The sequence below is a fragment of the Lithobates pipiens genome, unplaced genomic scaffold, assembly GCF_037356315.1.
Source record: "Lithobates pipiens isolate NorthernLeopardFrog02 unplaced genomic scaffold, aLitPip1_a1.2 Scaffold_28, whole genome shotgun sequence".
Lineage (NCBI taxonomy): Eukaryota > Metazoa > Chordata > Amphibia > Anura > Ranidae > Lithobates > Lithobates pipiens.
This window is the reverse complement of record NW_027507789.1, coordinates 92,177,779-92,193,107: the sequence shown is the minus strand read 5'-3', so window position 1 is coordinate 92,193,107 and position 15,329 is coordinate 92,177,779. Positions and strand designations below refer to the sequence as shown.

The following is a 15,329-nucleotide window of genomic DNA, read 5'->3' as shown; positions in this document are numbered from 1 at the left end:
AATGGCTTTCTTCTTGCCATTCTAACACCTGGATACGTTTATTTGTGAACCGTTCCTTTGTAGATTTTGCTGTATGTTTGGGATCATTGTCTTGTTGGAAGATAAATCTCCGTCCCAGTTTCAGGTCTTTTGCAGACTCCAACAGGTTTTCATCCAGAATGGTCCTGTATTTGGCTGCATCCATCTTCCCCTCAATTTTAACTATCTTCCCTGTCCCTGCTGAAGAAAAGCAGGCCCAAACCATGATGCTGCCACCACCATGTTTGACAGTGGGGATGGTGTGTTGAGGGTGATGAGCTGTGTTGCTTTTACGCCAAACATATCGTTTTGCATTGTGGGCAAAAAGTTCGATTTTGGTTTCATCTGACCAGAGCACCTTCTTCCACATGTTTGGTGTCTCTCCCAGGTGGCTTGTGGCAAACTTTAGACAAGACTTTTTATGGATATCTTTGAGAAATGGCTTTCTTCTTGCCACTCTTCCATAAAGGCCAGATTTGTGCAGTGTACGACTGATTGTTGTCCTATGGACAGACTCTCCCACCTCAGCTGTAGTTCTCTGCAGTTCATCCAGAGTGATCATGGGCCTCTTGGCTGCATCTCTGATCAGTCTTCTCCTTGTCTGAGCTGAAAGTTTAGAGGGACGGGCAGGTCTTGGTAGATTTGCAGTGGTCTGATACTCCTTCCATTTCAAAATGATCGCTTGCACAGTGCTCCTTGGGATGTTTAAATCTTGGGAAATCTTTTTGTATCCAAATACGGCTTTAAACTTCTCCACAACAGTATTACGGACCTGCCTGGTGTGTTCCTTGGTCTTCATGATGCTCTCTGCGCTTTCAACAGAACCCTGAGACTATCACAGAGCAGGTGCATTTATACAGAGACTTGATTACACACAGGTGGATTCTATTTATCACCATCAGTCAGTTAGGACAACATTGGATCATTCAGAGATCCTCGCTGAACTTCTGGAGTGAGTTTGCTGCACTGAAAGTAAAGGGGCCGAATAATTTTGCACGCACCACTTTTCAGTTTTTTATTTGCTAAAAAAGTTTAAAATATCCAATAGATTTCGTTCCACTTCACAATTGTGTCCCACTTGTTGGTGATTCTTCACAAAATAATAAAATTTTATATCTTTATGTTTGAAGCCTGAAATGTGGCAAAAGGTTGAAACATTCAAGGGGGCCGAATACTTTCGCAAGGCACTGTATATGTATATTATCAATTATACAATTTTTATTATTATTTAAATCATCAAATAGAAGAATTATATATGTGTGTAATTTTATTTATGTGTATTACTTCAACACATATCATTGTGTAAGCAATTGATAGAGGTGCAATATTAAAAAGCTGATTTATTCATTTTTTTTCGTATGGTTCTTATAACAATTTATTTTAATGTTGTTCGTTTATTCTTAGAAAAATGTCATAAGCTCCTGATGAAGCGTTGTAGAGAATGCGTAACATGTAGAGCATCTCTGAGCTGAGTCATCTATGATACACTGTTTTCGTAAATTTTATTTTTTGTACTGTTGGTTCCTCCTTTTTAATGTCCCCATGTTGTTTATATATATGGGAATATATGTAAAATGTGATGTACCTATATTATATTAGATAGTGCAACTATTATGCTCTGAGGCATTGAACGATTGTTCGTTTTTAGAAATAAAATATTGTTTAAAATGATTCTTTTCCATCTATGTTTATGCCTAAAAAGTCCATCACTTTCAACAGTAGCTGTTGTGTTTTCGAGGAATGACTGCAAGCACTGAATTTGTTTTCCCTGGAGAAGAGACACTTGAGAGGAGATATGATGGAAGTATACAAATACCTCAATTGAGACTATGAGATTGGAGGAGAAGCGGTTTAACCATAAGCTGCGTAGGGGATTTTTCACTGTTAGGGTAATAAGGATGTGGAACTCTTTTCCATAATTGGTGGTGACGGTGAGGAGCATTGATATTTTTAAAAGACTCTAGTGAACACCATATACAGGGATATGGGAAATGATTATCAACATTGTCACACATCCAACTACAGGTTCAACTGGATGAACTATTGTATTTATTCAATCTTACCTACTATGAAGGAATCAATCCCAAAGGGTCTATTCTTACCGGTAATAAACCAGGATCTATCCAAATAAGATGGAAAGGCTCTAATATTAAACAATCAATGGAGAGTCCTTCAGCTGCCTCCATCAGGAACAGCAATGAAGGAACCCTGGATCATTTACATTTAAATAGTGAATGTAATAAGGTCACATGTAAAAATCATCAAACAGCAGGGTGCAACCAAGGACCAGTGGGAACTGCATGTGCGAATATGTGAGGGATTAATCGGCTGATCGTTGGAGACAGATGTCTCCAATTGAATTCCCTGCTATCAACTCCATAGAGCCAGCCCTGTCACAGATGATGTAATTTCCTGTACGCGGGGGCACATGTTATGACATCATTTCCGGAACTGGCAAGGTTGCAAGCTGCCATGTTGGAAAAAGGCACCATAGGAGAAAGAACAGTGCAGGCAAGACACAAAGCTCAGGAACAGTTTGGGGGTGGCCACTTCTTGTTCCAATATGACTGTGCACCAGTGCACAAAACAAGGTCCATAAAGACATTTTATTCAACAGTTTTATGACCCTCTCTGTGACTGTGTCTCCCCCCTCTATAGCTCTCCCTGTCTTATCTCACTAACTATGCTAGTTTTATTACCCTTTTTTAACATTCTGCCAAAACCTTTCTGAATTTGTACTGCTTGGACCTTGAAGAAGGGGACATACCCCAAAAGCATGTCCTGAAAAATTGTTAGTGCAGATACAAAAGTATCATGGACAGTACTCAATTGGTCCTTTGCATTTTGTGAAATTATAAAAATAAACAATAAAATATATATTTTTGAAATTTATTCTTACTGTACACTGGTATGCAGTCATGTTGGAACAGGAAGGGGTCATCCTCAAACTCTTCTCACAAAGTTAGGAGGATGAAATTGTCCAAAATTGTCTTGGTATGCTGACACCCTTCACTGGAACTAAGGGGCCATGCCCAACCCCTGAAAAAAAAAAACACGCCATAATCCTCCCTCCGCCAAATGATTTGGACCATTGCACAAAGCAAGGTCCATAAAGACATGGATGAGTGAGTTTGGGGTGGAGGAACTTGATTGGTCTGCACAGAGTCCTGACCTCAACCTAATAGAACACCTTTGGGATGAATTAGAGCGGAGACTGCGAGCCAGGCTTTCTCGTCCACAATGGTGCCTGACCTCACAAATGCGCTTCTGGAAGAATGGTCAAACATTCCCATAGACACACTCCTAAACATTGTGGGCCACTTTCCCAGAAGAGTAGATGCTGGTATGGCTGCAAAGGGTGGGCCAACTCAATATAAAACCCCACAGGCTAAGACTGGGATGCAATTAAAGTTCATGTGCGTGTAAAGGATGGTGTCCCAATACTTTAGGTAATATTGTTTATTATTACCTGTTCATGGAGACATGTTTTGTTTACTTTCAACTTTATTTGGACACTTCCACTATGCAACTGGGTGCATGGTTCACAGTTTGGAGGATTTGCTATACAGCCTTTTCAAAACATATGGACTTATGTTTGCACAATATCTGATTACACCCAATGTATAGATTTTTAATCACTATTAGGGATTTTATATATTCATTTGCAATCATATTGCTGACATAGCGCTGTCTATGTTCACATGTTTGAGATGATTCTTTTATATGTGTATTCAATTTTTTATTTGCACAATGTTTGTATATTATGAATTCTACACTAATCTTTTATCAGTTTGGACATTATTAGGAATATAGCACTGTATATATTTTCGATCTTTATGGTGTCTTTTATACCTGACATTAGAGTGGCTGTTGTTCCCTTTTTTAATATTCAGCTTGCACAATTTTTTTTGGTAGTTAGTGCAGTTCTGTGTTTTGCTTGTTTATATTTTATCTACTAAAGCATAACACTCTTATAGACAGACAGGGAAATTCATAAAAGGTGCAATAGACACTTTAGAATTCTGTCGGTGCACAGCACTGAATGTGTCATAGACAGGTACATTAATTTGTTTGTGTCTGTAACTGGCGAAGGAGTGCCCACACTTACACTCTTCCCTCAGTACCACCCACCCTCCCACTGTGCTTGTCACACTGGCTGAAGAGTTTTAAACTAGTTTTTTAAGTTTTGATTCAGACTTCTATCAACACCCAATATACATGGCACTTCATCCCAGTTATCAATATTCAGAATTTTTGGGGGAAAAGGAACCCAAATACAGGGAGGATGGGACATTAACAGTGCAATATTTTAATTAACGAGATATAGAGAAATGTTTTTCAGAAAAATATAAAAATATGTATTTATTATAACAATTCAATAAATCAAAGCCAGCCTTATTAAATATACAAGGATGTTACATATAACATGAGGTCCATATAGTAGTTCAGTTAAGATGCTTGTAATCGCTTTTAAAACTTTAAACTAGTGTTGGGAGAATCCTGATTGGCAACTGGGAGACTAGTTAACCTTTAGATCAGCTCAACTTTTTAATTTACAGCACGTGGAAGTGGGTGGATCCATAGCCGTTATTCAATCCAATAGCGACTACCAAATCCACCCTCTGCTGTGCACTGTCACTGAAAACTGAAGCGAACCTGATGGGGATCTAATCTCTAGTTCCCCATCAGGTTCTGCACCAACTGTTGGCAAGTCATTTCCCAAATATGGCCATATTTGGGTAATGGCATCACCTGTATCCCTGGCCCTGTTGCTTATATTTTAGTTTTACTAAACAAAAATGTCCCAGGCAGATACAAAACCAATTTGAAGCATGTTTGCCTATTTGCAGCTTAGTACCATGCTTATATAATTTTTTTCAGTCATTGCTTAGCTTAGATTATGGTAGATTTCAAATATGAGAAAAAGTGCATATCAAGTGGATGAAAACCTGATTCATGAAATTTGACCTAGGCACATATATATGTAGTGTTTTCTTATCTCTCTCCAAAGCACTGAGTTTCTGCTGTTTTGTTTCTCTGTTATCAGCGTGATAACTTCTGACAAGTTCTCATAGAAGGAAGATAAAAGCAGCCTGAAATGTGTGTCAGGGGAGATTGCTATAAATAGATTAGCAGAGAGCTTGTCTTGTCAAAGCATATCTCTGCAAGCCTCTGCTATGTGGAGTGGGGTTGTGTGCCTTTCTTCCAATCAGCTGTCTCCCAGTGTAATCCAAGACTACACACACAGTGCATAATGAGTAAGTAAAAATTCTAGCATGATGTAACAATTCTAAAGAGTATAGAAAGGGAAAGACAGCAGATAAAGCTTATGTAGGGAGATTTGTTTGAGCTCTGTGTATCATCTGAGGCAGTTAACTTCACTGGGTATATTTGAGGGTTTACATCCACTTTAAAAGAGACCCTATTACCATTATACTCTTCACATTTTGACACTTCCAGGTGTGTGCTGTTTCACCTGCTTGTCTTATTATGCCGCGTACACACGATCAAACAATCCGGTGGAAAAGTCTGGCAAACTCAAGTCCGCCAAACAATCCCCCCCGTGTGTAGCCTCCGGCATACTTTTTTGACCCGACAGTATGGCGGACTTAGAATTTCGGTTTTTCCAAAATTCTGTCCGTCGGACTCGCATTTCGGCGGACAATCCGGCCGTGTGTATGCCAGTCCGCCGTACTTTAGAAATGAGCGGACTTTTCCCGCCCGGAGAAAAGTCCGCTCATTTAGAGCGGGTCTCCAGGTAGGCGGGGCCCGCGAAGGAGACGTCGCTGGCCCCGCCACCTGGTATGGACTTAAAGGGGAACCCCAACGCGTGGGGGTCCCCCAAAGTCCACAACAGACCCTTGTCCGAGCACGCTACCCGGCCGGCCAGGAAAGGGGGGGCGAGCGAGCGCCCCCCCTCCTGAGCCGTACCAGGCCGCGTGCCCTCAACATGGGGGGGTGCCTTGGGGAAGGGGGGACCCCGCGGCCCCTCCACCCCAAAGCACCTTGTCCCCATGTTGATGAGGACAAGGGCCTCTTCCCGACAACCCTGGCCGTTGGTTGTCGGGGTTTGCGGGCGAGGGGCTTATCGGAATCCGGGATCCCCCTTTAATAAGGGGGCCCCCGGATACCGGCCCCCCACCCTATGTAAATGAGTATGGGGTACAATGTACCCCTACCCATTCACCTGTAAAATAAAAGTACAAAAAAAACACAACACACAAGATAAAATAATTTATTGCACAGCTCCGGGGGTCTTCCGTCTTCGGGGGTCTTCTCGCCGGACTCCTCCGCTATCTTCTTGTAGCTCTTTTGCTAGCGGAGGAGTCCGGCTTTCTTCCTGACCTCCGGCCTCTTCTCCCGACTTCGGGGGTCTTGTCCCCCCCTTCGGTTCTTCTGCCGGGCCACCGCGCCTTCTTATAGCTCTTTTACAGGCAGTGGCCTGGTCTTCTGTCGCCGCCGCCTTCCGTTCTTCTTCTTCTTCTTCTTCTTCTCCTTCTTCTCCTGGAGATGTTGACTCGACGCTCTCTCCGGCCACAATGCCAGGGACGCACTGCGCGGCCACTTATATAGGGACAAGGGGCGGTGTCACATGGCTTTATGTCACATGGGTTGGTGTCACATGGTGACCCCGCCCCCTTACGATGTCACAGTCCCCATGTGACATCAACCCATGTGACCAACCCATGTGACATAAAGCCATGTGACACCGCCCCTTGTCCCTATATAAGTGGCCACGCAGCGCGTCCCTGGCATTGTGGCCGGAGAGAGCGTCGAGTCGACATCTCCAGGAGAAGAAGGAGAAGAAGAAGAAGAAGAAGAAGAACGGAAGGCGGCGGCGACAGAAGACCGGGCCACCGCCTGTAAAAGAGCTATAAGAAGGCGTGGTGGCCCGGCAGAAGAACCGAAGAGGGGACAAGACCCCCGAAGTCGGAAGAAGAGGCCGGCGGCGAGGAAGAAAGCCGGACTCCTCCGCTAGCAAAAGAGCTACAAGAAGATAGCGGAGGAGTCCGGCGAGAAGACCCCCGAAGACGGAAGACCCCCGGAGCTGTGCAATAAATTATTTTATCTTGTGTGTTGTGTTTTTTTTTGTACTTTTATTTTACAGGTGAATGGGTAGGGGTACATTGTACCCCATACTCATTCACATAGGGTGGGGGGCCGGTATCCGGGGGCCCCCTTATTAAAGGGGGCTCCCGGATTCCGATAAGCCCCTCGCCCGCAGACCCCGACAACCAACGGCCAGGGTTGTCGGGAAGAGGCCCTTGTCCTCATCAACATGGGGACAAGGTGCTTTGGGGTGGAGGGGCCGCGGGCCCCCCTTCCCCAAGGCACCCCCCCATGTTGAGGGCACGCGGCCTGGTACGGCTCAGGAGGGGGGGGGGGGCGCTCGCTTGCCCCCCTTTCCTGGCCGGCCGGGTAGCGTGCTCGGACAAGGGTCTGTTGTGGACTTTGGGGGACCCCCATGCCGATTTTTTTTCGGCGTTGGGGTTCCCTTTTAAGTCCATACCAGGCGGCGGGGCCAGCGACGTCTCCTTCGCGGGCCCCGCCTACCTGGAGACGCGCTCGAAATGAGCGGACTTTCCTCCGCGTGTGTGGGCGAGTCCGTTCATTTCGAAAGTACGGCGGAGTTAGTACGGCGGACTTAGTACGCCGTATTAGTCCGCTGAAAAAGTGCCGTGTGTGGGCAAGTAGCCCGTTCGGAAATTTCGACGGACAGACAGACGGCTACGTGTGTACGCGGCTTTAGTTTTCGCACACAGCTTAATGCCTCATACACACGACTGTACTTTCCGCCAACAAAACCGTGGAATTTTGCCCGAAGGTTGTAGGCTCAGCTCATCTTGCATACACACGGTCACACAAATGTTGGCCAACAGTTACGAATGTAGTGATGTACTAGATGTACTACGTGTTTTTTCAGCTCTTTAGTGCCACCCTTTAGGCTCCTTCTGCTAATTTCATGTTAGTATAAGTTTGGTAAGTGTTGATTCGTGCTTTCCTTTTTGCGATTTTCATTTAGTGCTTTTCGATCACGCTTTTCATTTCGTGCTTTTCAGTTTGTTTCTGAATGGCTGTTTGTCAACCAGACATGTTGTGGAATCAGAGGAGATAATGTGTTATTTATTATTGGCCTTGGAGTTATTGCTTTTACATCATTTTTTTTGGTTGATTAATGATTTGATTTGGTATATTTTCTATATTTTTGAATGCATAGAATGCAGTTTTTGGTTAAGTTCTATTGGCAGATAGTATGTCTAATGTTTTTTTTTTTTAAATGCACAATAAAAAAATTGTGTAGAATAATACTTGTCTATGTGTTTTACTTCAAATGACAGTTTGGGAGTAGGCAGTTACATTTTAAAAAATACAATGTAAACTTGACAAGGAACACAAACATAGTTTTATCTTTGATCTTATAAACTAGGGGATAATGTTGTTGTGGTAACTTGCACAAATAAAAAAAAACATAATATTATTCTTGATATCACTAGAAAAAAAAAAGCTTTTGTAAATTTGTTTGCAATAACTCCATCAGTATCACCAGCAAAGCAGTTTCATTATTATCACATTAAAGAAGAAGAGAATTGTGCGCTGCATTTGGAGATTTCATAATTTGCCACGTCACAAATGTTAATTCTCCATTACAAACGCTAGTTTACAAGACCGACCCGATTCTGCTTCTGAGCATGCGAGTTTGTACTTTGGACTTTTGTCCAACGGACTTGTGTACACACGATTGGAAAATCCGAGAACACGCAGTTGTTGGCGGAACATTTGAAACCATGCTAGCCAACAGCGCACACATGGTCGGATTTTCCGCCAACAGCCTGACATCCAACATTTCCCAAGTCTGATCATGTGTACGGGGCTTTTGAGACACACTAGTGATGTGGCTAAGGAGGTCGGGGGGGGGGGGGAGCAATGGTGATCAGCATAGAGACTCAGGAATATGATACAACCAGAAGTGTTATAATGCAAAAATTATAGTGAAACTTGTAACTCTCAAGCACAAAACAGTTTGATTCAACAACTCACCAAACAGTGTAATGCCCTGTACACACCGATGGAAAAAGTCAGATTGGATTATGTTGTCGGAAAATCCGATCGTGTGTGGGCTCTATTGGACTTTTTTTGTGGGATTTTCCGATGCACAAAGTTTGAGAGCAGGATCTAACATTTTCCGACAACAAAATCCGATTGCATTAATTCTGATCGTGTGTATACAATTCCGACAGACAAAGTGCCACGCATGCTCAGAATAAACTAAGAGACGAAAGCTATTGGCTACTGGCCCATTTATAGTCCCGACGTACGTGTTGTACATCACCTCGTTCAGAACGATCGGATTTTCCGACAACTATGTGCAGGACCGTCTTTGATATCGATTGGACCCTGGGCAAAAATTTTCTTAGGGCCCCCCCCCCTATGCAATTTCACTCTCCACCTTCTCTGGGACATACAATAAATAGCAGCTAGAATTAAAATCAGTTTACTGTATCAGATCAGGCAGCGATTGCGATTGGTTGCCAGAGGTTACAGCATATCATTACTGCTTACTGACTGATTGCTAGAGGTTACAGCACTCCTTAAGGCTCACTGATTAGTTGCTAGAGGTTACAGCACATTTCTGTTTGTTGATTGGCTGCTAGAGATTACTGTACAGTAATACTGCTCACTGGTTGCGATAGGTTACAGCACATCTTCTCTTCACTACAGGGGGGCATGATATACCTATGAATGCTGCCTTTATTTACATATCAATGCTGTTGGCCTCAGCTATTTACATATGCAACTGACTGCTATTTAAATATGAATGCCAGTATTTACATGTAAACACAGGGTCTGCGGGTGAGTCATCTGTACACAACAATAGGGCAGAGCTGGGCAGCATTAGTAGCAGCACTTCACACTGAGATATCCCAGGACTAAAACTTCAAGGGACAAGGGAATGTAAACTGGGATAGTTGGCAAGTATGAGGCAGCTGCTTTGGGCCCCACAACAATGACAGGGCCCGCGGCAGCTGCCCCTTTTGCCCTGCCTTAAAGACGGCCCTGACTATGTGCGACCGTGGGTTTGCAACACAAGTTTAGGACAAAATCCATTGGAAAAAATCAGACGGATTTTGTGGTCTGAATGTCCGACCGTGTGTACAGAGCATTAGACTTTTTTGCACACAGGCATGTTTTTAGCTGGGTAGATTTAATTTAAAAAAAATTAGAACCTATCACATGTAAGTGCAATAATGTACATGTATAGATATGTATACCATAGTACAGGCCTCATGCACACACAAACTCTCCTAGAAGCACCTCCTCCTGGTAGCAGCGTTTTGGCAGAGAAAACTCCTGGCATGTGTAAAAGTGTGTAGAGCATTTAAGTGCTTTTTTTAAGCGTCAAGCGCTTGAGTGTTAAATAATTTCATTGACCAGAATAATAATTATTGCTTAATGAATTAGAGTTAATTTGCATTTAGACGTGTTTACAAGCGACAAGTCTTTTTTCTGCCAGAACTCTGCTGCTGGACGCACAGGCAGTGGATTTTTTTTCCCTCTAAAAACCTATGTGTGCATGGACACATAAGCTAACATGCAGGGGTGTATATTGCAGGAAATAAAAATGTCAGATGCCCCTAGGAGCAGCTGAAAAAAAGGCATTATACCTGTCTATTCCTATGCATGTATTTTACTACATGCATATTTCACAGTCCTACATTTGAACAAAAGCTGGTATAGTGTTTTTTGCTGAGAAACATTCACACTGTATATATTATATTCCCTTTTCGTACAGTATAACCTTAATCAGGAATATTGCTTTCTATAAGTAACCAACATACTGTATGGCATAATTCTGTGCCAGAAAAGGTGAGAAAAACATGGATGTCATCTTTAGTTTTTGTTGGTTTCTTTTTTTTATATATATATATATATATATATATTTTTATTTTTTTTGTTTACCCTATAATTCACTACATATGTATTTTTGTTTTACCATTCTCTGTTCTATGTCTGTGCCTCATCCTTCTATCTCCACAGCACCCTTGTCCTCCAACATTCCTTGGTCTTTCAATTTTTCTCTTGTTCCTCCTCCCTACAGGCCTGGTGACAGAGTTATGGTGATGGATGACTCTAATGAGGATTGGTGGAAGGTAAGAAATGCAGATATTATGGTTTCAGCAGGTGCAGAAATGAGAGAAATTCAGTAAACAAGCAAAAATAGAGTGAAGAGATGTGAGTCTTTGTCTGTGAATTATGATTTTTTAAATATTTTTTTTACTAAGGATAGATGAGAAATCTGTATTAGAGAAGTGTGAACAAATAGAATGGAAAAAGATTAGAGAGGAATGAGCAGTGAAGAGGCAGAAAGGGAAAATGTGGGTTTTGCTTTTATACATGTGCAACAAAGTAATTGTGCATGAATGACCCTCTTCATAGCTATCCCGCTGTCAGCCTCACTGCACATAATTCATTGTTACAAGGCCCAGGCTCTACTTTGTATGTGGGCAGAAAGGGTTAGGTTACACTATGATAAGCACAGAAGAGGTCAGCTATTGATGACAGAAGTGCTGGCAGAGAGAGGAATAAGGAGAATAAGAAGAGAGAGAGAGAAAGAATAAATGTGCTCATACGACACAATCATAGCTCCCAATTATCTCTGATTTCGAGGGACTGTCCCTGATTTGCAAAAATGTCCCTCTGTCCTTCATTCCTCTTCATTTGTCCCTCATTTTGGTCTGATCGATATAGATGTATATAAAATGCACTTTTTATTTATCAAAAAGTGTTTTCCAGCGCTAAACCTTTTATCCAATTTCTAAATTGCTGCATTTTTAAATTCCAAAAGCCAATATAAAGGAATAGTAGTGGTAAAAAAAAGTACTTGCGGGATTACCAAATCGTATTTTTTTGTACAATTCTCCTTTAAGGGGGCGTGGTAGTGGGTGCGTCCTATGCCTGCATACTTTTGCTGATAGGTGTTCCTTATTCTCATCTCAAAATGTTGGGAGGCATGCACAATAATAGCACATTTATGAAGGTTTGGTGCAGGGATATTAGGGACCACAGGAAGGGACATACTGCATATATCAAGGGCACCAATTACACTGGTACTGAGAAGCAGCATAGGTGGCAGAGCTTTTATGGGGGTCCAAGCTTAACCACTTTCTACCCATGCTACAGCTGAAAGATGGCTACAGCGGGGAACTAGTTTTCCAGAAGGGCATCCATGGACATCCTCCCGTAATTGTGCTGCACACGTGCCCCCTCCTTCGAACTCAGATGATCACAGGTCGGGGTAAAGGGCCAATCAAAGCAGCCTTTTACCACATGATCAGCTGTGTCCAATGACAGCTTATCACAGCATGCAAACACAAGCCAGTTATCAGAAAGCCGATTGTGTGCTTGTGTTAAAGGGACATCGGCACTGATAACCAGGACACTGAATATCAGTGTCCTGATTATCAGTGCAGTCCCACCAGTGCTGCCAATCAGTGCCCATCAGTGCTGCCAATCAGTGACCACCAGTGACACCTATCAGTGCCCATCAGTACTGCCTCAACATTGCCCATCGGTGCAGCCTATCCGTGCCTATCAGTGCAGACTCATCAGCGCACATCAGTGAAGAAGAAAGATAACCTGTTTACAAAATGTTATAACAAACTATAAAAAAAAATCAAAATGTTTGGTCTTTTTTTCATTTGTTTAGCAGAAAATTAAAAAACCCAGTCATCCGGAGAAGCCTTAAAAGCTTTCGAAGGGAGGATCAAGGACCAGGAGGTCCAGGTTCTGTCAGAAAATGCCACTGCAGTGGCATTCTTAAATCATCAGGGGGGCACCAGATCTCAAGCTCTCCTGGCCTTGACACTAGAGATCCTTGGTTTGGCGGAGCATCGGATTCTCTCCATTTCTGCAGTCCATATAAAGTGAGCTTTAAACATAAAGGCAGTCTATCTCAGTCATCAGCCGATTCTTCAGGGAGAATGGGCATTGAATCCTGAAATATTCTCCCTGGTATGTCGGCAGTTCAGCGATCCAGAGATCGATCTCCTCGCCCGCAGGGGGAACAGAAGGGTAAGGAGATTCTTTTCTCTCTCCCTCGAGGGGAGCTCGGATGGGGATGGATGCATTGGCCCAGGTTTGGGACTTTCGGTTGGCCTATGCCTCCCCCCACCCCCCCTGGGCTAATTCCGAGAATTTTTCAAAAGTTGTTTCTCTCGGAAGGCAGCTTGATTCTAATAGCCCCTTGGTGGCCAGAGAGGACTTGGTTTCCAACCCTACAGGTTTGGTCCATAGCCCCACCTCTGCACCTTCCTGTTCGGTGTGACCTTCCCCTCCAGGTTCTAGTCTGCCATCCAGACCCAAACTTCTTCAAGCTGACGGCCTGGCTCTTGAAAGGCAGAACCTGCTGGAGAAGGGCCTATCGAACAGAGTAGTGGATACTCTTCTGCTTAGTAGAAGGCTGGTCACAAGGTGTATCTACACTAAGACACTGGGGTTTTTCTTCTTGCTGGTGTCAGGCGAGAGGGACTTCCCAACAAGAAATTTGGGCCATTCTGGAACTTCTCCAGGATGGAGAGGATCAGGGATTGGCAACCAAGATCCTTAAGGCACAGGTCGTAGCCTTGTCCTTTTTTGGATAGACGCTTGGCGCTAGAACCCCCCCAATCAAGAGATTCTTATTGGTCAGAGATAGGTTGTCCCCTGTTCAGTTTTCTAGGTTTCCGCCATGGGACCTTACCTTGGTTTTAGAGGGGTTAACAAAAGCCCGTTTGAACCAATAGATCGGATTCCCCCCAAAATCCCCACCTTTAAGTTGACTTTTCTACTGGCTATCACATCTGCCAGGAGAGTGGGCGATATTCAGCCTTTTCAATTAAGGAGCCATATTTTCGTTTGCTTTAAGACAGGGTTATACTAAGGCAGGACCCCCTGTACCTCCCTAAGGTAGCATCCAAGCTCCATAGAACTCAAGAAGTAGTGCTGCCTTCCTTTTGTAACAATCCCCAAAATGAGAGGGAAGTTTATTTTCATTGTCTGGATGTCAGACAGTGTCTGTTATCCTATTTAGAAAAAGTTAAGGAGTTTCGAAGGTCCAGCCATCTTTTAGTTAATTTTTCTGCCCAAAAGAAGGGCCACCAAGCATCTAAAGCATCAATAGCTAGATGGATTAAGCATGCTATGTCATTAGCCTATGATCAGTCTGGTAAGGCAGTTCCGAGGGACCTTAAGGCGCATTCTATGCGATCTCTGGCAACCTCTTGGGCGGAAAGGGCCAGAGCCTCGGTGTAGCAGATATGTAGAGCCGCTACATGGACAAGCCAGAGCACCTTCCTGAGGCATTACAGAGTGGAGTTACTGTCCCCTCAGGATCTGGCGTTTGGTAGGAAGGTCCTACAAGCGGTTGTCCCGCCCTAAGGTAGGCCTGAGCTACTTGCTCTTCTCTCAGGGTGCCATCCTGGAAGATGACTTGAGAAAAGGACCAGTTACACTTACCGGTAACAGTGTTTCTGGGAAGTCTTCCAGGACGGCAGACCTACTTCCTGCCGCTCTCTTTGGGTATATTTTAATATATAGAGTGTTGTGGTGTTGGTTTCTTCACTCTCGTGCACTGGTGTGGGTCAATACTTTGTCACAACTTAGGAGCACAGGGAGGGGTGGGGGCTTTTAACCTCTTTGTGTTTCCTGTCAGGTGGACCAGTTATCTCTCAGGCCGCGTACACACACGGGGACTGTTCGCTCAACTTTGTCCGCTGAACAGTGTTCCGGCGGACAGTCCGCTCGTGTGTGGGCTTTCAGCAGACAGTTTCAGCGAACAGTCTGCTGAACAAAGTTTTTCGGAATTTCCGAAAAACTGTCCGCTGAAACATTGTTTCAGTGAACAGTCCCCTCGTGTGTAGGCTTGTTCGTCAAACTAAGTTCCGCGCATGCTCAGAAAGGATTTACACGCCGAAGTTTGCATTGCAGTGTATAGGACGTCGTTTTCTAGTCCCGTCGTACGTGCCATTCACGTCATCGCGCACGGTTTTAGCGGACTGTTCGTTCGTCGTGTGTGGCCAAGTCCGTCCATGCTAATTTTGAGTGGACTGTCCGCTGAAACTGTTTGACGGACAAAGTTGAGCGAACAGTCCCCGCGTGTGTACGCGGCCTCAGGGTGCCATCCTGGAAGACTTCCCAGAAACACTGTTACCGGTAAGTGTAACTGGTCATTTTTTGCTCTCCTCCACTGTGTGTCTTTCATGTTCTATCTTAGCCGTCCTTATTGCACCCTTGCATTTCTTGTTACATTCTTTATAAAGTCTGAATACTGATGG

At 43.8% G+C, this 15,329-nt stretch overlaps 1 protein-coding gene across 1 annotated transcript in view; it reads left to right on the top strand.

Moving 5' to 3' along the window:
• The window catches only part of STAC2 (SH3 and cysteine rich domain 2), a 1,207,844-nt gene that overhangs the window by 873,069 nt on the left and 319,446 nt on the right, over window positions 1-15,329 (top strand). Inside the window, exon 9 of the mRNA XM_077459468.1 lies at window positions 11,117-11,168. Coding sequence (XP_077315594.1) covers window positions 11,117-11,168 — 52 coding nt within the window. The remainder of the gene's footprint in view (window positions 1-11,116; window positions 11,169-15,329) is intronic.